The sequence below is a fragment of the Gobio gobio genome, assembly GCF_949357685.1.
Source record: "Gobio gobio genome assembly, chromosome: 12".
Lineage (NCBI taxonomy): Eukaryota > Metazoa > Chordata > Actinopteri > Cypriniformes > Gobionidae > Gobio > Gobio gobio.
This window is the reverse complement of record NC_137105.1, coordinates 2,158,058-2,180,491: the sequence shown is the minus strand read 5'-3', so window position 1 is coordinate 2,180,491 and position 22,434 is coordinate 2,158,058. Positions and strand designations below refer to the sequence as shown.

At 41.1% G+C, this 22,434-nt stretch overlaps 1 protein-coding gene across 1 annotated transcript; it reads left to right on the top strand.

Annotated features, from left to right (window-relative positions):
* Positions 1-871: 871 nt before the first annotated feature.
* Positions 872-22,109, top strand: slc25a47a (solute carrier family 25 member 47a). The gene is made up of 6 exons (XM_079831524.1): positions 872-982; positions 9,380-9,423; positions 12,529-12,600; positions 16,690-16,866; positions 19,690-19,954; positions 21,464-22,109. The coding sequence occupies exons 1-6, from the start codon at positions 946-948 to the stop codon at positions 21,757-21,759; spliced, it is 891 nt and encodes a 296-aa protein (XP_079687650.1). The 5' UTR covers positions 872-945; the 3' UTR covers positions 21,760-22,109.
* Positions 22,110-22,434: the final 325 nt, after the last annotated feature.

Genomic DNA, 22,434 nt, shown 5'->3' with positions numbered 1-22,434 from the left:
GTAATATTCATGACCTTGCCTTTGCCGTAGTAGCGCTTTGGGAGTCGGTTCGCTCGGTTCATTTCATTGAATTTGATTCATTTCGGTTTAATTTTTTAATTTTTATAGATAAATAAATATTTGTCCCTGCTCTTGTATATTTTCCAGATCGTACACTTTGCGAATATAATCGTTGGGAAAAAATCTGATGAAAAAAATATTAATTGGACTTTTTACTAGGGCGAAGGTGTGTTGTTAATTAGCCACAAGCCAATCTTTCCCATTGGACGGTTACTGAGAACGTCATCGCTAGGTTTTAAATATTCACTAGCGAATCATTCGCGATAGGACGCTACCTAATTAATATTCATGACCTTGCCTTTGGGAGTCGATTCGTTCGGATGCTTCATTGAATTCATTTCGGTTTGACACATTTTTTCTTTATATATATATATTTGCCATAATACTGCAGTTGTCTTTATATTTTCCAGATCGTGGATGGATTCGCTGGCGCACTTCGTCCGAACGCTTTGCGAATCGATTCAATTGAATCTTTCGAAGTCAAAAAAAAAAAAGATTCACTGGTAATGTTTCTTCCGCGTTGCATCAGCATGTGTGTGTGCCGATCAAACTTGGTGCAATGCGTGAGCGAATACATCCACTAGTCTTCTGTAGTTCAAACTAAAGGTTTATTCTGTAAAGTGCGCAATAACGCGGCACGAAACTAATCTCGCGCCATGAAACCGAGTTATAAAGATGAATCGTGTATAATGCATGCAAAGTTTACTGCTTTAAATCAGAGAATGTGAAGAAGCTGGTGTAGATGTCAAAGGAACCACGTGAGAATGAGGGACTGTTACAAAAGCACTGCGCAGATCTCAAACACACGCGACCTTTACGGGATTATGTCAGGGTTGCATTACACAATTATATATCAGAAGTGCCATATGGTAGAGCAGGTGGACGATGCATTTCGCAGACTTCCTTGCAGGATCAGTTGGAGGTAGGCTATAGTTAAAGTCTTTATGGTTTAGAGAACACATGTTTGTACAGGCGTTTGTTTTCGAGACGATGAGGTGAGAAATGTAGGCTATAATGCATTAAAGCAAGTGTTTGTTTGGCTGTTTTTGCTAAAAGCAACTTTAGTGCACTCAATGAATAGCCTATTTTATTGATTTATTATTTTTTATTAGTATATGTTCGACAGAAAAAAATAAGAGTTGAATAAAATAGAAAAAAAAAACTATTATGTCAACTCAAATTGTACAAATTATTTTAAACAAATTAACTTTTCTTTCCTTTTCTTGCGAGTTCTCTGCGATCTGAATTGTTTCTGGTTTCTTTTCATTTAGACTAAATTTAACCGAAACTGGGCTGGTATTTCTATTTCCCAGCATGCTTTGCCATGACACTCAAAAGTAAATGCTATAATTAAGTGTTATATAATTTTTTATATATTGTCCTTAAGGTGGAGATGTTTTTGTTATGCTAGTTTAGAAGAGTTTCTGTTATGTTGGGTTCATCATGAGCTTTGTTTGAGAACATGTTAAATGTATTATGCTATGCTAAGCATTGTGCTATCAATTAGCAAGGTAGCATTTATTCAATTAGCTAGTTAAAGCTAGTCAAGTTTCCACAACTGAAAACATTTAAGTTGATAATTTTCATTTAAAGGTGCAGTGTGGAATATTTATGAGGATAGAAATGCACACAAACACACACACAGAGACACACACACAGACACACACACACACACACACACACACACACACACACACACACACACACACACACACACACAAAAACACACACACACACACACACACACACACACACACACACACACACACACACAGAGACACAGACACAGACACACACACACACACACACACACACACACACACACACAAACAGGACACAGACACACACACAAACAGGACACTGACACACACACACACACACACACACACACACACACAAACACACACACTGACACACACACACACACACACACACACACACACACACACACACACACACACACAGACAGACACACACACACACACACACACACACACAGACAGACAGGACACTGACACACACACACACACACACACACACACACACACACACGCACAGACACACACACACAAACAGGACACTGACACACACACACACACACACACACATGCTGGGTTTTCATGTTTTATGGGGACTTTCCATAGGCGTAATGGTTTTTATACCGTACATACTGAATATTATATCCCCTTACACTGCCCCTAAACCTACCCATCACAGGAGACATGCTGCAATATTACATTTTCAAAAAACATCACTTAGTCTGATTTATAAAATGTTTTCCTCATGGGGACCAAAAAATGTCCCCACAAGGACGAGGATTTTGGATATTGCCATCTTTGTGGGGACATTTTGTCCCCATAACGTAGGGATTACCAGTCCACTCACACTCATACAGACACACACACACACACACACACACACACACACACACACACACACAGTGCGTTCTCTTGTGTCTTGTCGCGCTTAGATGGTTTAAAAGCATTTAGATGAATAAGAGCGTGATCATATAATGTAACGCTGGGCAAAAATGTATATAAAAACGAACACTGCGTTAATTGCGTTAAATACATGATCAAATTTCCCTTCAGGAGTTTAGCCGCAGCATTTTGAACAACCTGGGATTTTGAAATCCCAGAATAAAGGGAGTTGCAGTAGTCCAGGCGAAGATAGAAAAAGCTAGATCCAATGACACTACTAATTTGCTTATCAAATTTGAGGGAACTATCTAATATCACATCTAAACTCTGTACTTGGGGAGAGATAGATAGATCTAGAGATCCAACACTCTCAAAAAAAAGGTACAAAATTGTACCTTTTAAGGTACAAGTGGCCGTCCCTTAAGGGTACGTTTTTTAGTCAGGGGTTGGCAAGTTCGGTCCTAGAGAGCTGATGTCCTCCAGAGTTTGGCTCCAACCCTACTAAACCACCACAGTATAAAACTCACGGCTCCCAGCATGCATTGCAGCATTGAGTAAGTCACCATTGTTGACCATCTGTGTGCGTCTAAACTTTTTTCTCCCTAGAATGTATTAAAAAATCAAAATTTCAAGAAAGTATTGTTGTTGAATATTATTTATTAACATATCTCTATCTCTATATACCCTATTCATGAACAACATGTATTCTTAATTCACTTATTTCTGTGCCTTAGTTATTATATTGATTAATAATAGATTGTTAGCTAATCTGTGTGCTTTGTATATGTGCATTTCTGAAATGCATAACATGGACAAATCACTTTAAATTGTAATGTTGACGCATGCATTTTCTGTGAAACCTCTATGAAACGATATGTATTGTGAAAAGCGCTATACAAATAAATTTGAATTGAATCGAATTCATATTTTTAGTCGGTGATGAGTTTAATCAAACATTTTTCTTCATGATCATTTTTGTGTATGGCTTCTTTTGATTTGAACAGATTGTGTGTGTTGTTAACACTGTAACAAAAACCACAAAATCACATAAAAAGCCAAGAGTCAAACTGGCCAACTAAAGGAAACACTGAACACTTGAATGCAACACTGAACTCCATAATGGTAACATACTGAAGGAAACAATAATCTCCATAATGGTAACCGCCTGAATGAAATATTGATCTCCATAATGGTAACCGACTGAATGAAACACTAATCTCCGTAATGGTAACCGACTGAAGGAAATATTGATCTACATAATGGTAACCGACTGAATGAAACACTAATCTCTGTAATGGTAACCGACTGAATGAAACACTAATCTCTGTAATGGTAACCGACTGAATGAAACACTAATCTCTGTAATGGTAACCGACTGAATGAAACACTAATTTCCGTAATGGTAACCGACTGAATGAAACACTAATCTCTGTAATGGTAACCGACTGAATGAAACACTAATCTCCGTAATGGTAACCGACTGAATGAAACACTAATTTCTGTAATGGTAACCGACTGAATGAAACACTAATTTCTGTAATGGTAACCGACTGAATGAAACACTAATCTCTGTAATGGTAACCGACTGAATGAAACACTAATCTCTGTAATGGTAACCGACTGAATGAAACACTAATCTCTGTAATGGTAACCGACTGAATGAAACACTAATCTCTGTAATGGTAACCGACTGAATGAAACACTAATCTCTGTAATGGTAACCGACTGAATGAAACACTAATCTCTGTAATGGTAACCGACTGAAGGAAATATTGATCTACATAATGGTAACCGACTGAATGAAACAGTAATCTCCATAATGGTAACCGACTGAATGAAACAGTAATCTCCATAATGGTAACCGACTGAAGGAAATATTGATCTACATAATGGTAACCGACTGAAGGAAATATTGATCTCCATAATGGTAACCGACTGAATGAAACAGTAATCTCCATAATGGTAACCGACTGAATGAAACAGTAATCTCCATAATGGTAACCGACTGAAGGAAATATTGATCTACATAATGGTAACCGACTGAAGGAAATATTGATCTCCATAATGGTAACCGACTGAATGAAATATTGATCTCCATAATGGTAACCGACTGAATGAAACAGTAATCTCCATAATGGTAACCGACTGAATGAAACAGTAATCTCCATAATGGTAACCGACTGAAGGAAATATTGATCTACATAATGGTAACCGACTGAAGGAAATATTGATCTCCATAATGGTAACCGACTGAATGAAACACTAATCTCTGTAATGGTAACCGACTGAATGAAACACTAATTTCCGTAATGGTAACCGACTGAATGAAACACTAATCTCTGTAATGGTAACCGACTGAATGAAACACTAATCTCCGTAATGGTAACCGACTGAAGGAAATATTGATCTACATAATGGTAACCGACTGAATGAAACACTAATCTCTGTAATGGTAACCGACTGAATGAAACACTAATTTCCGTAATGGTAACCGACTGAATGAAACACTAATCTCTGTAATGGTAACCGACTGAATGAAACACTAATCTCCGTAATGGTAACCGACTGAAGGAAATATTGATCTACATAATGGTAACCGACTGAATGAAACACTAATTTCCGTAATGGTAACCGACTGAATGAAACACTAATCTCTGTAATGGTAACCGACTGAATGAAACACTAATCTCCGTAATGGTAACCGACTGAATGAAACACTAATTTCTGTAATGGTAACCGACTGAATGAAACACTAATTTCTGTAATGGTAACCGACTGAATGAAACACTAATCTCTGTAATGGTAACCGACTGAATGAAACACTAATCTCTGTAATGGTAACCGACTGAATGAAACACTAATCTCCGTATTGGTAACCGACTGAATGAAACACTAACATTTTCAATAAAACATCAACATCTAAAGCTCTGTTAATTCTCAATAAGAGCTTCTATAGACGTCTTTCAGGGTCAAACTCTGCAGGACAGCGGCTCTCTAGGACCGAACTTGCCTGACAATGGTTTAATTGTACCCTTTAAAGGTACAGTATACGTTTTGTTCCCCAAGGAACAACATTGTAACTCCACTGTACCTTTTTTCTGAGAGTGAAGGTCAAGGTTATGTCTTTTGGCCTGGTTTCTGAAGGGTCAAAAACAACAACTTCTGTTTTCTCTGAGTTCAGAAATAGGACATTCTTGGCAAGCCGAGCTTTAACCTCCTCAAGACATGCTGTCAAACTGTCTAGAGCACACCTATTTCTCCTAGACGTCAGCATAACAGTGAAATGAGACATTATGTTTTTTTTCTAAAAAGAGAAGAAGATAGAGAGAGAATAGACCCTTTTTCAGTTAGTTAGCATTGTGATGTTTTTTTGTGGGCGGAGCTTAGCTGAAGGCAGAACGATTCCCCTGATCGCTTCACTAACTCTAGCCAGTAAGTGTTTTTAGGGTGAGCTTGTTTTTAAACAATGACTGGAGGAATGAAATATTGATCTACATAATGGTAACCGACTGAATGAAACACTAATCTCTGTAATGGTAACCGACTGAATGAAACACTAATCTCTGTAATGGTAACCGACTGAATGAAACACTAATCTCTGTAATGGTAACCGACTGAAGGAAATATTGATCTACATAATGGTAACCGACTGAATGAAACACTAATCTCTGTAATGGTAACCGACTGAATGAAACACTAATTTCCGTAATGGTAACCGACTGAATGAAACACTAATCTCTGTAATGGTAACCGACTGAATGAAACACTAATCTCTGTAATGGTAACCGACTGAATGAAACACTAATTTCCGTAATGGTAACCGACTGAATGAAACACTAATCTCTGTAATGGTAACCGACTGAATGAAACACTAATCTCCGTAATGGTAACCGACTGAAGGAAATATTGATCTACATAATGGTAACCGACTGAATGAAACACTAATCTCTGTAATGGTAACCGACTGAATGAAACACTAATTTCCGTAATGGTAACCGACTGAATGAAACACTAATCTCTGTAATGGTAACCGACTGAATGAAACACTAATCTCCGTAATGGTAACCGACTGAAGGAAATATTGATCTACATAATGGTAACCGACTGAATGAAACACTAATTTCCGTAATGGTAACCGACTGAATGAAACACTAATCTCTGTAATGGTAACCGACTGAATGAAACACTAATCTCCGTATTGGTAACCGACTGAATGAAACACTAACATTTTCAATAAAACATCAACATCTAAAGCTCTGTTAATTCTCAATAAGAGCTTCTATAGACGTCTTTCAGGGTCAAACTCTGCAGGACAGCGGCTCTCTAGGACCGAACTTGCCTGACAATGGTTTAATTGTACCCTTTAAAGGTACAGTATACGTTTTGTTCCCCAAGGAACAACATTGTAACTCCACTGTACCTTTTTTCTGAGAGTGAAGGTCAAGGTTATGTCTTTTGGCCTGGTTTCTGAAGGGTCAAAAACAACAACTTCTGTTTTCTCTGAGTTCAGAAATAGGACATTCTTGGCAAGCCGAGCTTTAACCTCCTCAAGACATGCTGTCAAACTGTCTAGAGCACACCTATTTCTCCTAGACGTCAGCATAACAGTGAAATGAGACATTATGTTTTTTTTCTAAAAAGAGAAGAAGATAGAGAGAGAATAGACCCTTTTTCAGTTAGTTAGCATTGTGATGTTTTTTTGTGGGCGGAGCTTAGCTGAAGGCAGAACGATTCCCCTGATCGCTTCACTAACTCTAGCCAGTAAGTGTTTTTAGGGTGAGCTTGTTTTTAAACAATGACTGGAGTAATTGTATCTGAGTATGTAAGGTCACTCTCTGTCCGGGTCTTTGACTGTTATTTTAAAAGTTAACCTTAACGGACGGAACCAGAGTGGTTCGCCTAGTGGGCGGAGTCATATTTCATATTACAATGCACTATTTTTACTTTTTTCTAATCGTGACAAAACACACGTTGTTGGAAAGGTCTGAGACTCAAGGTTAAAAAACGCAAGAAACAAAATTCAAAAATTCTCTGGCGCATAAGGTCTAGTTTTCCATCGGACGCTTCATAATTAGAACCTTTTATGGGATCCATCATGGGATAATTATATGGACTTAATTTCAATTTATTCATTTAGTTTGAATACATTTTTAATTACTTTTATTGAATTAAACAGCCTGTAAACATACTTCAACACAAGAAAAAATGTAATTAACCCATTAAAGTATTATGCAATGAACCATTTAAAGGTGCAGTGTGTAATATTTATGAGGATCTATTGACAGAAATGCAATATAATATACATAACAATGTTTTCAGTGGTGTATAAAGACCGTTATGTGTTTATTATCTTAGAATGAGCCGTTTCTATCCACACACACCGCGGGTACACTTACAGTGAAGCTGCCATTTTGTGCCGCCATGTTTCTACGGTAGCCCTAAAGGGACAAACTTCTCTACAGAGCGCTAGTCACTCTCTGCTCTCTCCAACGATTACATATTTGTCCTGTGTGGGCCACCGTAGCTTCTCTATGTGCTTAGAAAGGGAGGGGTGAGCGATGGGTGATTGCAATTAAACTAAAATGTACACACTGCACCTTTAAGACATTTCTCCTTGTATGGAACCTTTTTAGTTCGTAACTGTCAGCTTTTTTATTGCCTTTTTTCCTATCACATATTTTAATAATCATAAATTTAGGTAGCTTACACCCTCAGTATTCATCCTGTGAAAACCGGAGCCTTTTAAATTCCTTTTAGCAGGCTCCTCCCCCTAGTGGGCGGAGTCATGTTTCAGATTACAAATGCACTATTTTAGAATCAAAACTTTTCCTAATCGTGACAAAACACACGTCGTTGGAAAGGTCTGAGACTCAAGGTTTCATATTTGGTGGCTGTTTTGTGTGATATTGTAACAAAAATGTGTTTTTGGGAAAGGAGAACGCGTGAGATGCATCACCCGGTGGCTGTTTTCGGTACTGCGTCTAAACATTGAGGTTTTTTTTGTGATATCAACTTCAAATTTGGAACACAACTTGCTTAGACATGGCTTTGATTTTTATAACATTTTTAGAGTAAACTATTTTAATTTTGTATAAAATATAAATGTCTAGTAAAGTACATTTTCTTTACACTAAATTTTTCAACTAAACATCGAAATAAATCTAATTAATAAACTAAATTAACCATTTAAACTAAATTACTGATCGAATTATTGATCTAAAGCCCACACTGTCACTGTATGATAATTGAAATGAACTGATGACATCAGCGTTTTTTCCAGAATGGCTATACAGCTGAATAAAATTATGCTGCATTATTTTCCTGTTTAACACTGTGAAGCTGCTTTGAAACAATCTGCATTGTTAAAAGCGCTATATAAATAAAGTTGACTTGACTTGACTTGACTAAATGCAAACTTTTTTACACTTGCATTGCTTTAAAAAAAGAGCAAACAAAGCATTCATGAAGTATGTTTGGATAGTGCATTTAGCATTTTATGCTCAAAAATGACAGTTTAAGGGTTAAAATTCTAGATCTAAATAGTAATTTAGATGCAAAAAGGCATGCAACTTAATTTACACCATTATTAATTTATACATGTGAACATGTTGGGCGTCTCTTCTCTACGCCAGTGCTAAGCCTGTATGAATGAGCTGATGAGCTGAATCGGGTGTGTTTGTTTGTGAAGAGTTTGAAAGGAACTGGGTTGGGAAACATCAGTTAAAGGTTTTTCTTTTCAGCGCATCCTCCCAAACAGATTATACCCTCAGAACTGCATTCTGCATCTGTTATTAGGAATGTAAACATACAAACAATTGATATTGGTGTGTGTGTCATACTTGCGTGCATGATTGTTACATAACGCAGATTTGTTGATTTGATTTGTTGTTGTTTTTCAGGAGCGTGTGGCGTGGCGGTCGGTTATCCGCTGGATACTGTCAAAGTAAACTTATTTCACTTGTATTATTGGATGTTTGGCTCTTAAAGGCACAATATGTAAGTTTTTTTGGGTTCAAATATTCAACAACCACTAGAACGATGTTATATTTTGTGTACTGGCATTATCCCGTATGTTTCCAACAATACAGGGAAACTTAACCAGTGTAACGTCCCGTCGCTGCCGGTCAATGACATAGAAAACATGAAAACACCAAAGATGCTTTAATCAGCCATAACATTATGACCACAGGGTCATGGAGGACCAGTGGAGAACCGGCCACAGGTCATGAAGGACCAGTGGAGAACCGGCCACAGGGTCATGAAGGACCAGTGGAGAACCGGCCACAGGTCATGAAGGACCAGTGGAGAACCGGCCACAGGTCATGGAGGACCAGTGGAGAACCGGCCACAGGGTCATGAAGGAGCAGTGGAGAACCGGCCACAGGGTCATGGAGGACCAGTGGAGAACCGGCCACAGGTCATGAAGGACCAGTGGAGAACCGGCCACAGGTCATGAAGGACCAGTGGAGAACCGGCCACAGGTCATGAAGGACCAGTGGAGAACCGGCCACAGGGTCATGAAGGACCAGTGGAGAACCGGCCACAGGGTCATGAAGGACCAGTGGAGAACTGGCCACAGGGTCATGGAGGACCAGTGGAGAACCGGCCACAGGGTCATGGAGGACCAGTGGAGAACCGGCCACAGGGTCATGGAGGACCAGTGGAGAACCGGCCACAGGGTCATGGAGGACCAGTGGAGAACCGGCCACAGGGTCATGGAGGACCAGTGGAGAACCGGCCACAGGGTCATGAAGGACCAGTGGAGAACCGGCCACAGGGTCATGGAGGACCAGTGGAGAACCGGCCACAGGGTCATGAAGGACCAGTGGAGAACCGGCCACAGGGTCATGAAGGACCAGTGGAGAACCGGCCACAGGGTCATGGAGGACCAGTGGAGAACCGGCCACAGGGTCATGGAGGACCAGTGGAGAACCGGCCACAGGTCATGGAGGACCAGTGGAGAACCGGCCACAGGTCATGAAGGACCAGTGGAGAACCGGCCACAGGTCATGGAGGACCAGTGGAGAACCGGCCACAGGTCATGGAGGACCAGTGGAGAACCGGCCACAGGGTCATGGAGGACCAGTGGAGAACCGGCCACAGGGTCATGGAGGACCAGTGGAGAACCGGCCACAGGTCATGAAGGACCAGTGGAGAACCAGCCACAGGTCATGGAGGACCAGTGGAGAACCGGCCACAGGTCATGAAGGACCAGTGGAGAACCAGCCACAGGTCATGGAGGACCAGTGGAGAACCGGCCACAGGTCATGGAGGACCAGTGGAGAACCGGCCACAGGTCATGAAGGACCAGTGGAGAACCGGCCACAGGTCATGGAGGACCAGTGGAGAACCGGCCACAGGTCATGAAGGACCAGTGGAGAACCAGCCACAGGGTCATGGAGGACCAGTGGAGAACCAGCCACAGGGTCATGAAGGACCAGTGGAGAACCGGCCACAGGGTCATGAAGGACCAGTGGAGAACCGGCCACAGGGCCATGAAGGACCAGTGGAGAACCGGCCACAGGGTCATGAAGGACCAGTGGAGAACCGGCCACAGGGTCATGAAGGACCAGTGGAGAACCGGCCACAGGGCCATGAAGGACCAGTGGAGAACCGGCCACAGGGCCATGAAGGACCAGTGGAGAACCGGCCACAGGGTCATGGAGGACCAGTGGAGAACCGGCCACAGGGTCATGAAGGACCAGTGGAGAACCAGCCACAGGGTCATGGAGGACCAGTGGAGAACCGGCCACAGGGCCATGAAGGACCAGTGGAGAACCGGCCACAGGGTCATTGAGGACCAGTGGAGAACCGGCCACAGGGTCATGAAGGACCAGTGGAGAACCGGCCACAGGGCCATGAAGGACCAGTGGAGAACCGGCCACAGGGCCATGAAGGACCAGTGGAGAACCGGCCACAGGGTCATGGAGGACCAGTGGAGAACCGGCCACAGGGTCATGGAGGACCAGTGGAGAACCGGCCACAGGGTCATGGAGGACCAGTGGAGAACCGGCCACAGGGTCATGGAGGACCAGTGGAGAACCGGCCACAGGGTCATGAAGAACCAGTGGAGAACCGGCCACAGGTCATGGAGGACCAGTGGAGAACCGGCCACAGGGTCATGGAGGACCAGTGGAGAACCGGCCACAGGGTCATGAAGGAACAGTGGAGAACCGGCCACAGGGTCATGAAGGACCAGTGGAGAACCGGCCACAGGGTCATGGAGGACCAGTGGAGAACCGGCCACAGGGTCATGAAGGACCAGTGGAGAACCGGCCACAGGGTCATGAAGGACCAGTGGAGAACCGGCCACAGGGTCATGAAGATGGGAGGGGCGGGTGACATTAATTTTCGGTTTACGTTTTCGGCTGTTTTTTTTATTTCGGCCTGAAACCGACAATGCCATTTTCGGCGGCCGAAATTTCGGTGCATCCCTAGAAATCTCAGATTATTACGCAGGAATGAGAGTATAGTTCCTGCCATATCATTTCATTTTTTGTCGGTCTTAGTACACGATGGAACTATAGAAGAGTCTAGAAAAATATGGAAACTCTTTGGTCATTTTGGCGCGAGATGCTAACGGTCTAATCAGATTCAATGATCTATGCTAAGCTATGCTAAAAGTGCTAGCGCCAGACCCGGAGATCGGCTGAATGGATTCGACTACGGTCAAACTCAACGGTTTAACTCTAGAGGAGACGGAAAATGAGCCTATTTTCAAAAATAGTGGCGTGTTCCTTTAAATGACATCTAACAAAGTTCAGGGAAGAAGGAGGTGGATGTTAAACATAACATTAATCATAAAGTAATCAAAAGGACGACAGCAGTAAAATATCCTGTAACGCTAATGAAACATGATTCCTCGAGTCTCGTGGGATTGCTCTCCGTCTAAGACAACACGTCCGCATCTTCAAGCTCCGCCTTTATGCTTGTTTCGAATAAGCGCCCTCTAGTGGCCAAACTTACATACTGGGCCTTTAACTTCAGACATGAATAATAGTGATTTGCACAGTAATAGCATCTGAATATGTTGGTTTGACCCCTGCAGGTCAGAATCCAGACTCAGAAACAGTTCACTGGGATCTGGCAGTGTGTCGTGATGACCGTCAGGAAAGAAGGGGTGAGGAATTGACATGTGTTCAAAGAGTGTCAACTCTCTCTTTCTATGGCTTTGGTTGGGATGTACAGTGTACATTGTTTTTGTGGGAAAAATAAATATATTTGTTACCATGTATTTGTGTGTTCTGTGTATAAAAACAATATTGTCAAATATTTTACAGCACACTTATGTATGTACTGTGTGTAGTAAGTGTGACTCTGAAGTCTTTCTGATGAATGGAGAAGTGTTGCACTGGCTCTTATAAATGTTTATTCATATGATGGCGTGTGCACTCTAAAAAATGCTGGGTTAAAAATAACCCAAGTTGGGTTGAAAATGGACTAAACCATCAATTTGGTTATTTTAACCCAGCGATTGGGTTGTTTTAAGCAAACATTTAACCCAACCGCTTGGTTAAAACAACCCATTTGCTGGGTTAGTCCATTTTCAACCCAACTTGGGTTATTTTTATCCCAGCATTTTTTAGAGTGTGTGTGTCATTTGAAAACGAAAAACAATTGTAAGAAGAAATAACATTGTTTTGAACGTAAAGCTTCATTTTGCAGGAGAATTGAGGGGTTTTGCCCATTGTGTGTGTGTGTGTGTGTGTGTGTGTGTGTGTGTTTTTGGATGTGTGTGTTGAGTATGAGGCATGCTTTCTGTTTCAGAAAAACTGTAATGCACATGACAGCAGTGTTATTAACATATCTCTGAGATACTATCAGTGTTTATTTATATCTGGCTTTTTTCTTTCATTTTCATTTTCATTATTTTGTTTTTGCCATATTATATCAGGGCCCGTATTCATAAAGATTCTTAAGCTCCTAGTGAAAAAATTATTAGAAAATTCTTTGAAATGTTGGCGTTTACTCTTAAAATTAACTCAAAAATCCTAGTAAAGAAAAAAGTACTTCAGAAAGCATCTTAACCCTTAAAAGAGGTCTTAAGGTCAGATTTGTCAGGAGCACAGACGAGGACTTTTAAGAGGCTGAAGAGTTTCTTTAGAGAAAATGGCAGAAAGACGAAGAGGGAGAAGAAATGTGTTGCAGACGATGGAGGACAGAGACTTAATACGCTATAGATTAGATCGTGTTTGTTGCATTAAACCCAACTTTCAAACCACCAATTAAATAGACATGCCAGCAATCAGTGGAACTGGAAAGAGTGGAGCAATGTTTATAATTCTAAGCCAATCAAATACCTTATAGGAAATTAACAGCATGGTAAATAATAAAAGGATTTATATACATATATATAATGAGTGTGTGTGTGTGTGTGTGTGTGTGTGTGTGTGTGTGTGTGTGTGTGTGTGTGTGCGTGCGTGCGTGCGTGCGTGCGTGCGTGCGTGCGTGCGTGCGTGCGTGCGTGCGTGCGTGCGTGCGTGCGTGCGTGCGTGTGTGTGTGTGTGAGTGAGAGAGAGAGAACGGTAAAGTAGGACAATTTGCGCTTGTAATTTCAAAGTGAAGGCCTAGAATAGACCCTATACTTAAAAACGCTACTTTTTTCCCCTTTTTTGGACAACCAACCAATCGCAGTCTTCAGAAGACGGTGTCATGCGTAGCAACAGGGTTAGCCCCGCCTCTTCACTGAGATAAAGCTTTCTGTATTCTCCTTGCTCAGAGTCGCTCTCAGATCGGTCCCGAATAGCTCTTAAGCTAAGACTCCTACGTAAAAGTGTTTAAGCTAAATTAGGAGTTTTCTGAGAGGACTCTTAGAAACTTTATGAATACGGGCCCTGGTAATTTTAAGGTAACGCTTTAGATTACGGCCCAGAAAGTACAGCGTAACTAAATGGAATTTACAGCATAATTTTCGGTAATTATAGTGTAACTATAAAGTAAGTATGTGTAGGTTTAAGGGAACATTATGTAATATTGGGGGAATTAAGGGGTAACTTTCAGGAAAATTAACACATTATTTATACTGTAAGTATTTTTTAATTAAGGGGTAATTATCCGTGTAGTTACAGAGTAAGTACAATAAACAACGCATATCTGATATCACTTGGAAACATTTACTTGAAAAACAACTTAATCCAAAACAGATTTGACACTTTCTTATTCATTTAAAAAAAAAAATAAAGCGTGAACTGTATTTTCAGTGTGGTTAGCTACATAATACAGAATAGCTGGAGACATCCTTCTTAAGATTCATCTGTGGCAAGGACGAAAAAGTAGAGGAACAAGACGAGGATAAAGCCAAGCAAGAAAAACGAATAAGTGTTGTAAATCTGTTTTTAAATATTTCCGAGTGATATCAGATTTTGTATGCGATGTTTATTGTACTTACCCTGTAACTACACGAAACAAGAGGGGAACAAGCACCACTTTAATTTACAGCCGCAGATTCACACTTACCCTGTAACTACACGGATAATTACCTCTTAATTAAAAAATACTTACAGTATAAATAATGTGTTAATTTTCCTGATAGTTACCCCTTTATTCCCCCAAAATTACATATTGTTCCCTTATACCTACACGTACTTACTTTATGGTTACACTATAATTACCGAAAATTATGCTGTAAATTCTCTTTAGTTACGCTCTACTTTCCGGGCCGTAATCTAAAGCGTTACCAATTTTCATTTTATAAAAAAAAAAAAAAAAATTCCCATAGTGTATAAATCAATAGTGAATCCCCTCATGGTGCAGCACAATTGGCTTTTAAAGGGAAAGGGAGATGAAGCTCTGATTGGTTTATAGCATGTTAAGCCCAAAACACACCCATGACTCATTAAAGGGTTAGTTCACCCAAAAATGTAAATTGTGTCATTAATGGCTGAGCCTCATGTGGTTGGACACCCGTCAGACCTCCGTTCATCTTCAGACACAAATGAAGATATTTTAGTGTAAATCTGATGCTCTGAAAGGCCTCCATTGGCTCAACTTTACACTCTCAAGACCCTTAAAAGACACTAAAGACTAAAGTTACAAAGTCCATCTCACTACAGCGGCTCTACAATAACTTTATGAAGACGAGAATAGTTTCTGTGCGCAAAAAAACCCTAAATAACGACTTATATAGTGATGACGATTTCAAAACACGGCATCATGAAGCTTCGAAGCGTTATGAATCAGTGAGTCGATTCAGCGGTTTGGAGCGTTATGAATCAGTGAGTCGAATCATGATTCGGATCGCGTGTCAAACTGCTGAAATTTGGCGATCCAAACCGCTGAATCGACTCACTGATTCATAACGCTCCAAACCGCTGAATCGACTCACTGATTCATAACGCTCCAAACTACTGAATCGACTCACTGATTCATAACGCTCCAAACTGCTGAATCGACTCACTGATTCATAACGCTCCAAACCGCTGAATCGACTCACTGATTCATAACGCTCCAAACCACTGAATCGACTCACTGATTCATAACGCTCCAAACCGCTGAATCGACTCACTGATTCATAACGCTTCAAACTGCTGAATCGACTCACTGATTCATAACGCTCCAAACTGCTGAATCGACTCACTGATTCATAACGCTCCAAACCGCTGAATCGACTCACTGATTCATAACGCTCCAAACCACTGAATCGACTCACTGATTCATAACGCTCCAAACCGCTGAATCGACTCACTGATTCATAACGCTCCAAACCGCTGAATCGACTCACTGATTCATAACGCTTCGAAGCTTCATGAGGCCGTGTTTTGAAATCGTCATCACTATATGAGTCGTTATTTAGGGTTTTTTTGCGCACAGAAACTATTCTCGTCTTCATAAAGTTATTGTAGAGCCGCTGTAGTGAGATGGACTTTGTAACTTTAGTCTTTAGTGTCTTTTAAGGGTCTTGAGAGTGTAAAGTTGAGCCAATGGAGGCCTTTCAGAGCATCAGATTTACACTAAAATATCTTCATTTGTGTCTGAAGATGAACGGAGGTCTGACGGGTGTCCAACCACATGAGGCTCAGTCATTAATGACACAATTTACAGTTTTGGGTGAACTAACCCTTTAAGAGACGAGGGACGGCCCTTCTGGACCGTTTTTACCGTCTTTAAACAAGCAAAAGTGTATTGGGACACGCCCTCAGAGCTCCTGCGCCGTGAGCTCAGAGGTTAAAATAGGGCCCAGCATGTCATTGGTCTGATTTCTTTGCTGCAGGTTCATGGCTTCTATAAGGGAATGGCTCTGCCCGTCACCACTATATCCATGACGTCCTCCGTGGTTTTCGGCACGTATCAGAACTGCCTGCAGTGTTTGGGTCGGCTCCGCGCGCCCGGCGCGCCCAACTCCAAGCTCGACATCTTCCTGTCCGGCCTGGCGGGCGGAGTGGCTCAGGTCAGGCTTGCTAAATACCATAATAAATGATGATGATTCAAAACCAAGCTCGAAGAGTCTGAAACAGGTTCAATCAATGACATTTGTGTTTTATTCATATTTGATTGTTGCCACTTGTGTTTACTAGGGATGCCACACTACAGTAAGTCCACGGTTCAATACACACCTCGGTTTTTAACCACGGTTTTCAGATCGGTTCGGTTCTGATGGCTTGTCACATCAGTTTTTTGCTATTCTATTCTTAGTGATGACGGATATTATGGGATGGCTTGATGCAGCGCAAGAGATGCAGATAATTTGATCTTGACCCTTAAGAAACTTTAATACTGTCACGTTACAAATCTGCTTCAAATTGAATTAAAAATGTAATTACAACATTGAAATAAAAATGTAAAGGGTGTACAAATACTGTATAAAATCGGGAATATAATGAATTGGTAATCATGTTAAAAATAAAAAACATTTATCATTGATCTATTATAACTTTTATGTTGGTTTGGTCGTTGGTTTCCTTATAAAGGTCCAGGTTTTTTGTGCGTAATTTGTCAAGTTTTTTGCCAGGTGTCTTTTTTAATTATATGATGTCATTACGTTGCCACACTGTAAAAAATGATTGTGATTTTAACGGTATTTTACTGTAAAAATGCTACGGTGAAAAAAAACATTTTTTGTTTCACAATTAAAGAACATTGTGTAATTTACAGTGAAAAACCCGTAAATTGACATTCCCAGAATTCCCTGCGTGACACTTCGCATTTGATGTATTTCCACTGCAATAACTATGTTTCTTCTTTGTTTTTTCTAATCAGTTATGTACATTAGGGTTTTATGTTACATCTGATGTTGTTAAATTAATATTTATTGCATTTTTAAAATGTAAGTTTTACCAGTGTTTAGTGTTTCTATATAGCTCTTCTATATATTATTATTGTTCTCTTAAAAGCTGCTTGTGATGAGCTTTGATTCATCACGTGATTCTCATCTCCACTGTGATTGGTGGTTGTCCGTATATATCAAAGATACATAAAAGATATTAGTATTTCAATAGGTTGGTAATTTAACATTATTTCAGTTAATGAAATATGTGTTTTTTTACCGTAAGTTGTTTACAGTGTAAAAATAATCATTTCAATATAAACCTTTAAATTATATGGTTTTGAACTGTAAAAGAAAACATTTTTAAACCGTAATTATTACATTATAAACCTTTAAATTATATGGTTTTGAACTGTAAAAGAAAACATTTTTAAACCGTAATTATTACATTATAAACCTTTAAATTATATGGTTTTGAACTGTAAAAGAAAACATTTTTAAACCGTAATTATTACATTATAAACCTTTAAATTATATGGTGCTGTCCCTAAAAACCTAAAACGTTACTGCCGTATTTTTTACAGTAAAGTTCTGGCAACCACAGCTGCCGGTTTTTTACTGTATATTTCACGGGGATTTTTTTTTCCAGTGCAACCAATCGCTGCATTGCTGATCATGGTTTCGAGTATCGATGCGTCTGCCCTCTTCAGGGAACACAAGAACGTGCAGTGATCTTACATCATTTAATCCAGATATTTAAATCCAATCCACAAATTCGTTTGAAGAACCAAATTATCCAGATATCACGATTAAAGATCTGGGATCTGTCAAATCATCTCAGATGTATTAAGCGATGTACGAAGAACGGACCCCAGATCTTTATCGTCCTTCATGAATGGGCAAGCAGTCTAAACCATAGATATGCATAATAAAAGCTAGATGTCTCGTCCGCTGCTGGCCAATGGAGGTCGACGTCTGCACCTGGCGGCCATCTTGTCACAGTCAGCTCGCTCACTCATTGTGTTTTAATGGTGCGTGTAGTTTTTAAATAACCATAACTTGCTAAATTTTCTACCGATTTTCAAACTGTTGGGTTTGTTATAAACGTCAGAGATGTAGTTATGACACTGCATACTTATGAAAAATTATTAATAATTTGTTCAAGCATCCATAATAGTGTTAGACCGATATATCGGCCGGCCGATATATCGGGCCGATATTTGCGATTTTTACATGCGATTTTGTAAATTTTTAAGGCTGTTTTTTGCGATTTTTAAGGCTGCTGCGTTCGCCAATATTTTTTTCAAGAGATTAAGTTAAGTGCACCTAAGCATTAAATGACTAGGTTGTAAATAGTTTTAAAAGTATAAAAGTTTTAAGTATAGTACAGTCAGTGTGCACTTTATTATGCTGCTTGCTTGTTGATACTGTGCGCAATAGTGTAATTATTTTATTTATGCTTAAATATTTATTTTCAGAATTAAGTTTCAACACTGAACTCTTTTTTTCTTGTTCTACCTCACCTGTTTTTACTATTTGTTAAATATTGTTTTTTTTAGTTCAATAAATGTTCCTTTTTTAAATTTTAGATTATCATCATGATCATTGTGTCATCTTTATGATGTAAATTGAGGGAGCAAAAGCAGTATCGGCTCCAAATATCGGCTCCAGAAAATCGGCAGCCCGTATCGCTCATCGGCTAAAGCTGAGGAAAAAACATCGGCATCGGCACTAAAAAATCCATATTGGTCGATCCCTAATCCATAATTATAGCCACGTCAATAACGTTTATAAGAAACCAAACCATTTGTAAATCCGTCCAGATTTCAGTGAGATAAGAGTATTTGTGTTCATGCAGATCATTAGGAGCCTCTGCCTGTGACAAGATGGCCGCCGGTGACAAGATGGCCGCCGCTGATGACGTTAGAGACTCCGCCGTGAGACATCTAGCCTTTATTATGGATATCTATGGTCTAAACACTCACTGTTTTCCGTGTTCCTCCTCAGATCTCTGTAATGTGTCCGGGCGACCTCGTGAAAGTGCGTCTTCAGTGTCAGACGGAGAGCAGATGCAGCGGGTTCAGTCCCGCCGGGCCCAGATACAGCGGGCCGATCCACTGCCTGCTGACCATCGCTAGAGAAGAGGGCGTCTCAGGGCTTTACAGAGGAGCTCTGCCTCTGGCCCTCAGGGACGGGCCGTCCTTCGCCACATACTTCCTGACCTACAGCTCCCTGAGGTCACAGCTCACGCCGGCCGGACGCACTGAGCCAGGTGAGCCCAGATTACACCATAAACATCCACTACTTCTGTGGAGGAAATCTGCTGCTCTTTACCATCAGATGAGATATGAGTGACCCTACAGTGAGAAAAACTACAGCATTGTCAGTATTTATTTACTGAATCATCTTTACTCTGTAAAGCCGGACATAGGAAATAATCTGAAACACACTCTCTCACACACACACACACACACACACACACACACACACACTGCCCCTAAACCTACCCATCACAGGAGACATTTTGCATTTTTACATTTTCAAAAAACATCACTTAGTCTGATTTATAAGATGTTTTCCTCATGGGGACCAAAAATTGTCCCCACAAGGACGAGGATTTCGGATATTGCTATCTTTGTGGAGGGGCTTTTGTCCCCATAGCGTAGGGATTACCAGTCCACACACTCATACAGACACACTCAATCACACACACACACACACACACACACACACACACACACACACACACACACACACACACACACACACACACACACACACACACACTCACACTCAATCACACACACGCTCACACCCGCTCACTCACACACACACACTCACACACACACACACACACACACACACACACACACACACACACACACTCTCTCACACACACACACACACACACACACACTCACAAATACACTCGCTCACACACTCACAAACACTAACACGCTCACTCACACACACTCACACGCTCACTCACACACATGCACTCACACACACACACACACACAAACACACACACACACACACACACTCACTCAATCACACACACTCACACACAGTCACACACACTCACTCACTCACACACACACACACACACACACACACACACACACACACACACACACACACACACACACACACACACACACACACACACACACACACACACACACACACACACACACTCTCACTCACTCACTCACACACTCACTCACTCACACACACACACACACACACACACACTCACTCACTCACACACACACACTCACTCACACACTCACTCACTCACTCACACACACTCTCACTCACTCACACACTCACTCACTCACACACACACACACACACACACACACACACACACACACACACACACACACACTCACTCACTCACACACACACACACACACACACACTCACACTCACACACTGCCCCTGTCCCTAAACCTAACCCTCACAGGAGACTGTGCAGTTCACTTTCTGTGAAAAAAAACTTGTTCTGTATGATTTATAAGCATTTTGAAAAGTGAGGACATGGGGAACGTCCTCATATTTCACCCTCTTTTTGTGTCATTATACACATTTGTGTCCTGATATTTCACAAAAACATGCCCACACACTCACTCACACACACACACACACACACACACACACACACACACACACACACACACACACACACACACACACACACACACACACACACACACACACACACAGTCATGTTTACCTGATGAAGTCAGTGTGTGTGTCCTCTGGGTGATGTCATCAGAGTGGGCCGCGGTGCTGCTGGCGGGTGGAGTGGCAGGGATGGCCGGATGGTGTGTGGCGACGCCCATGGATGTGATCAAGGCCCGTCTGCAGATGGACGGCGTGTGTGAGGAGAGGCGATATCGAGGACTCGCTCACTGCGTCACACACACCGCGCGCAGCGAGGGCCCCGGGGTCTTCTTCAGGAGTCTGGGCATAAACTGCCTGCGGGCGTTTCCCGTTAACATGGTGGTGTTCGCGGTGTACGAGATCAGTGTGCGAGTGCTCCGGTCAGCGCCTCTGGATCCGCTCGCATGATCATCAGATTCATGGAATATTGTGTTCTAATGTGTATTTCCCATGCTTGATTAAAGGATTAGTTCACTTTTAAATAAACTTTTGCTGGTAATTTCCTCACCCTCATGTCATCCAAGATGTCCATGTCTTTCTTTCTAAAGTCGAAAAGAAATACGTTTTTGGATTAAAACATTCCAGGGTTTTTCTCCATATAATGGACTTCAATGGGCTCCAAACGGTTCAAATGACAGTTTCAGTGCAGCTTTAAACGACACCAGATGATGAATAAGGGTCTGATCTAGACAAACCATCAGTTTCTGAGAGAAACCCAGCAGTATTTATGCTATTATTTTACCTCTTATCAGACGAACGTGATCATCTCTGAGCTCAGACATAACTTCCGGCGAGTGAGGTCAAAATACGAGCGTGGTCATAGATGTATACGTAGATTCCTCATTAGCGCCTGCACGGATCAGTCGAATGAGCATCTACAATCGATATATCTATGACCACGATCTAATTTGACCTCACTTAGCGGAAGTTATGTCTGAGCTCAGAGATGATCACGTTCGTCTGTTAAGAGGTAAAATAATATCATAAATACTGCTGGGTTTCTCTCAGAAACTGATGGTTTGTCTAGATCAGACCCTTATTCATCATGTGGTGTCGTTTAAAGCCCTTTGAAGCTGCACTGAA

Coding starts and splice junctions, on each gene's coding strand:
- slc25a47a (XM_079831524.1), top strand. CDS start 946: ATGCATTTCGCAGACTTCCTTGCAGGATCAGTTGGAG. Junction 12,601..16,689: donor TGACCGTCAGGAAAGAAGGG/GTGAGGAATTGA, acceptor TCTTTGCTGCAG/GTTCATGGCTTCTATAAGGG. Junction 19,955..21,463: donor GGCCGGACGCACTGAGCCAG/GTGAGCCCAGAT, acceptor TGATGTCATCAG/AGTGGGCCGCGGTGCTGCTG.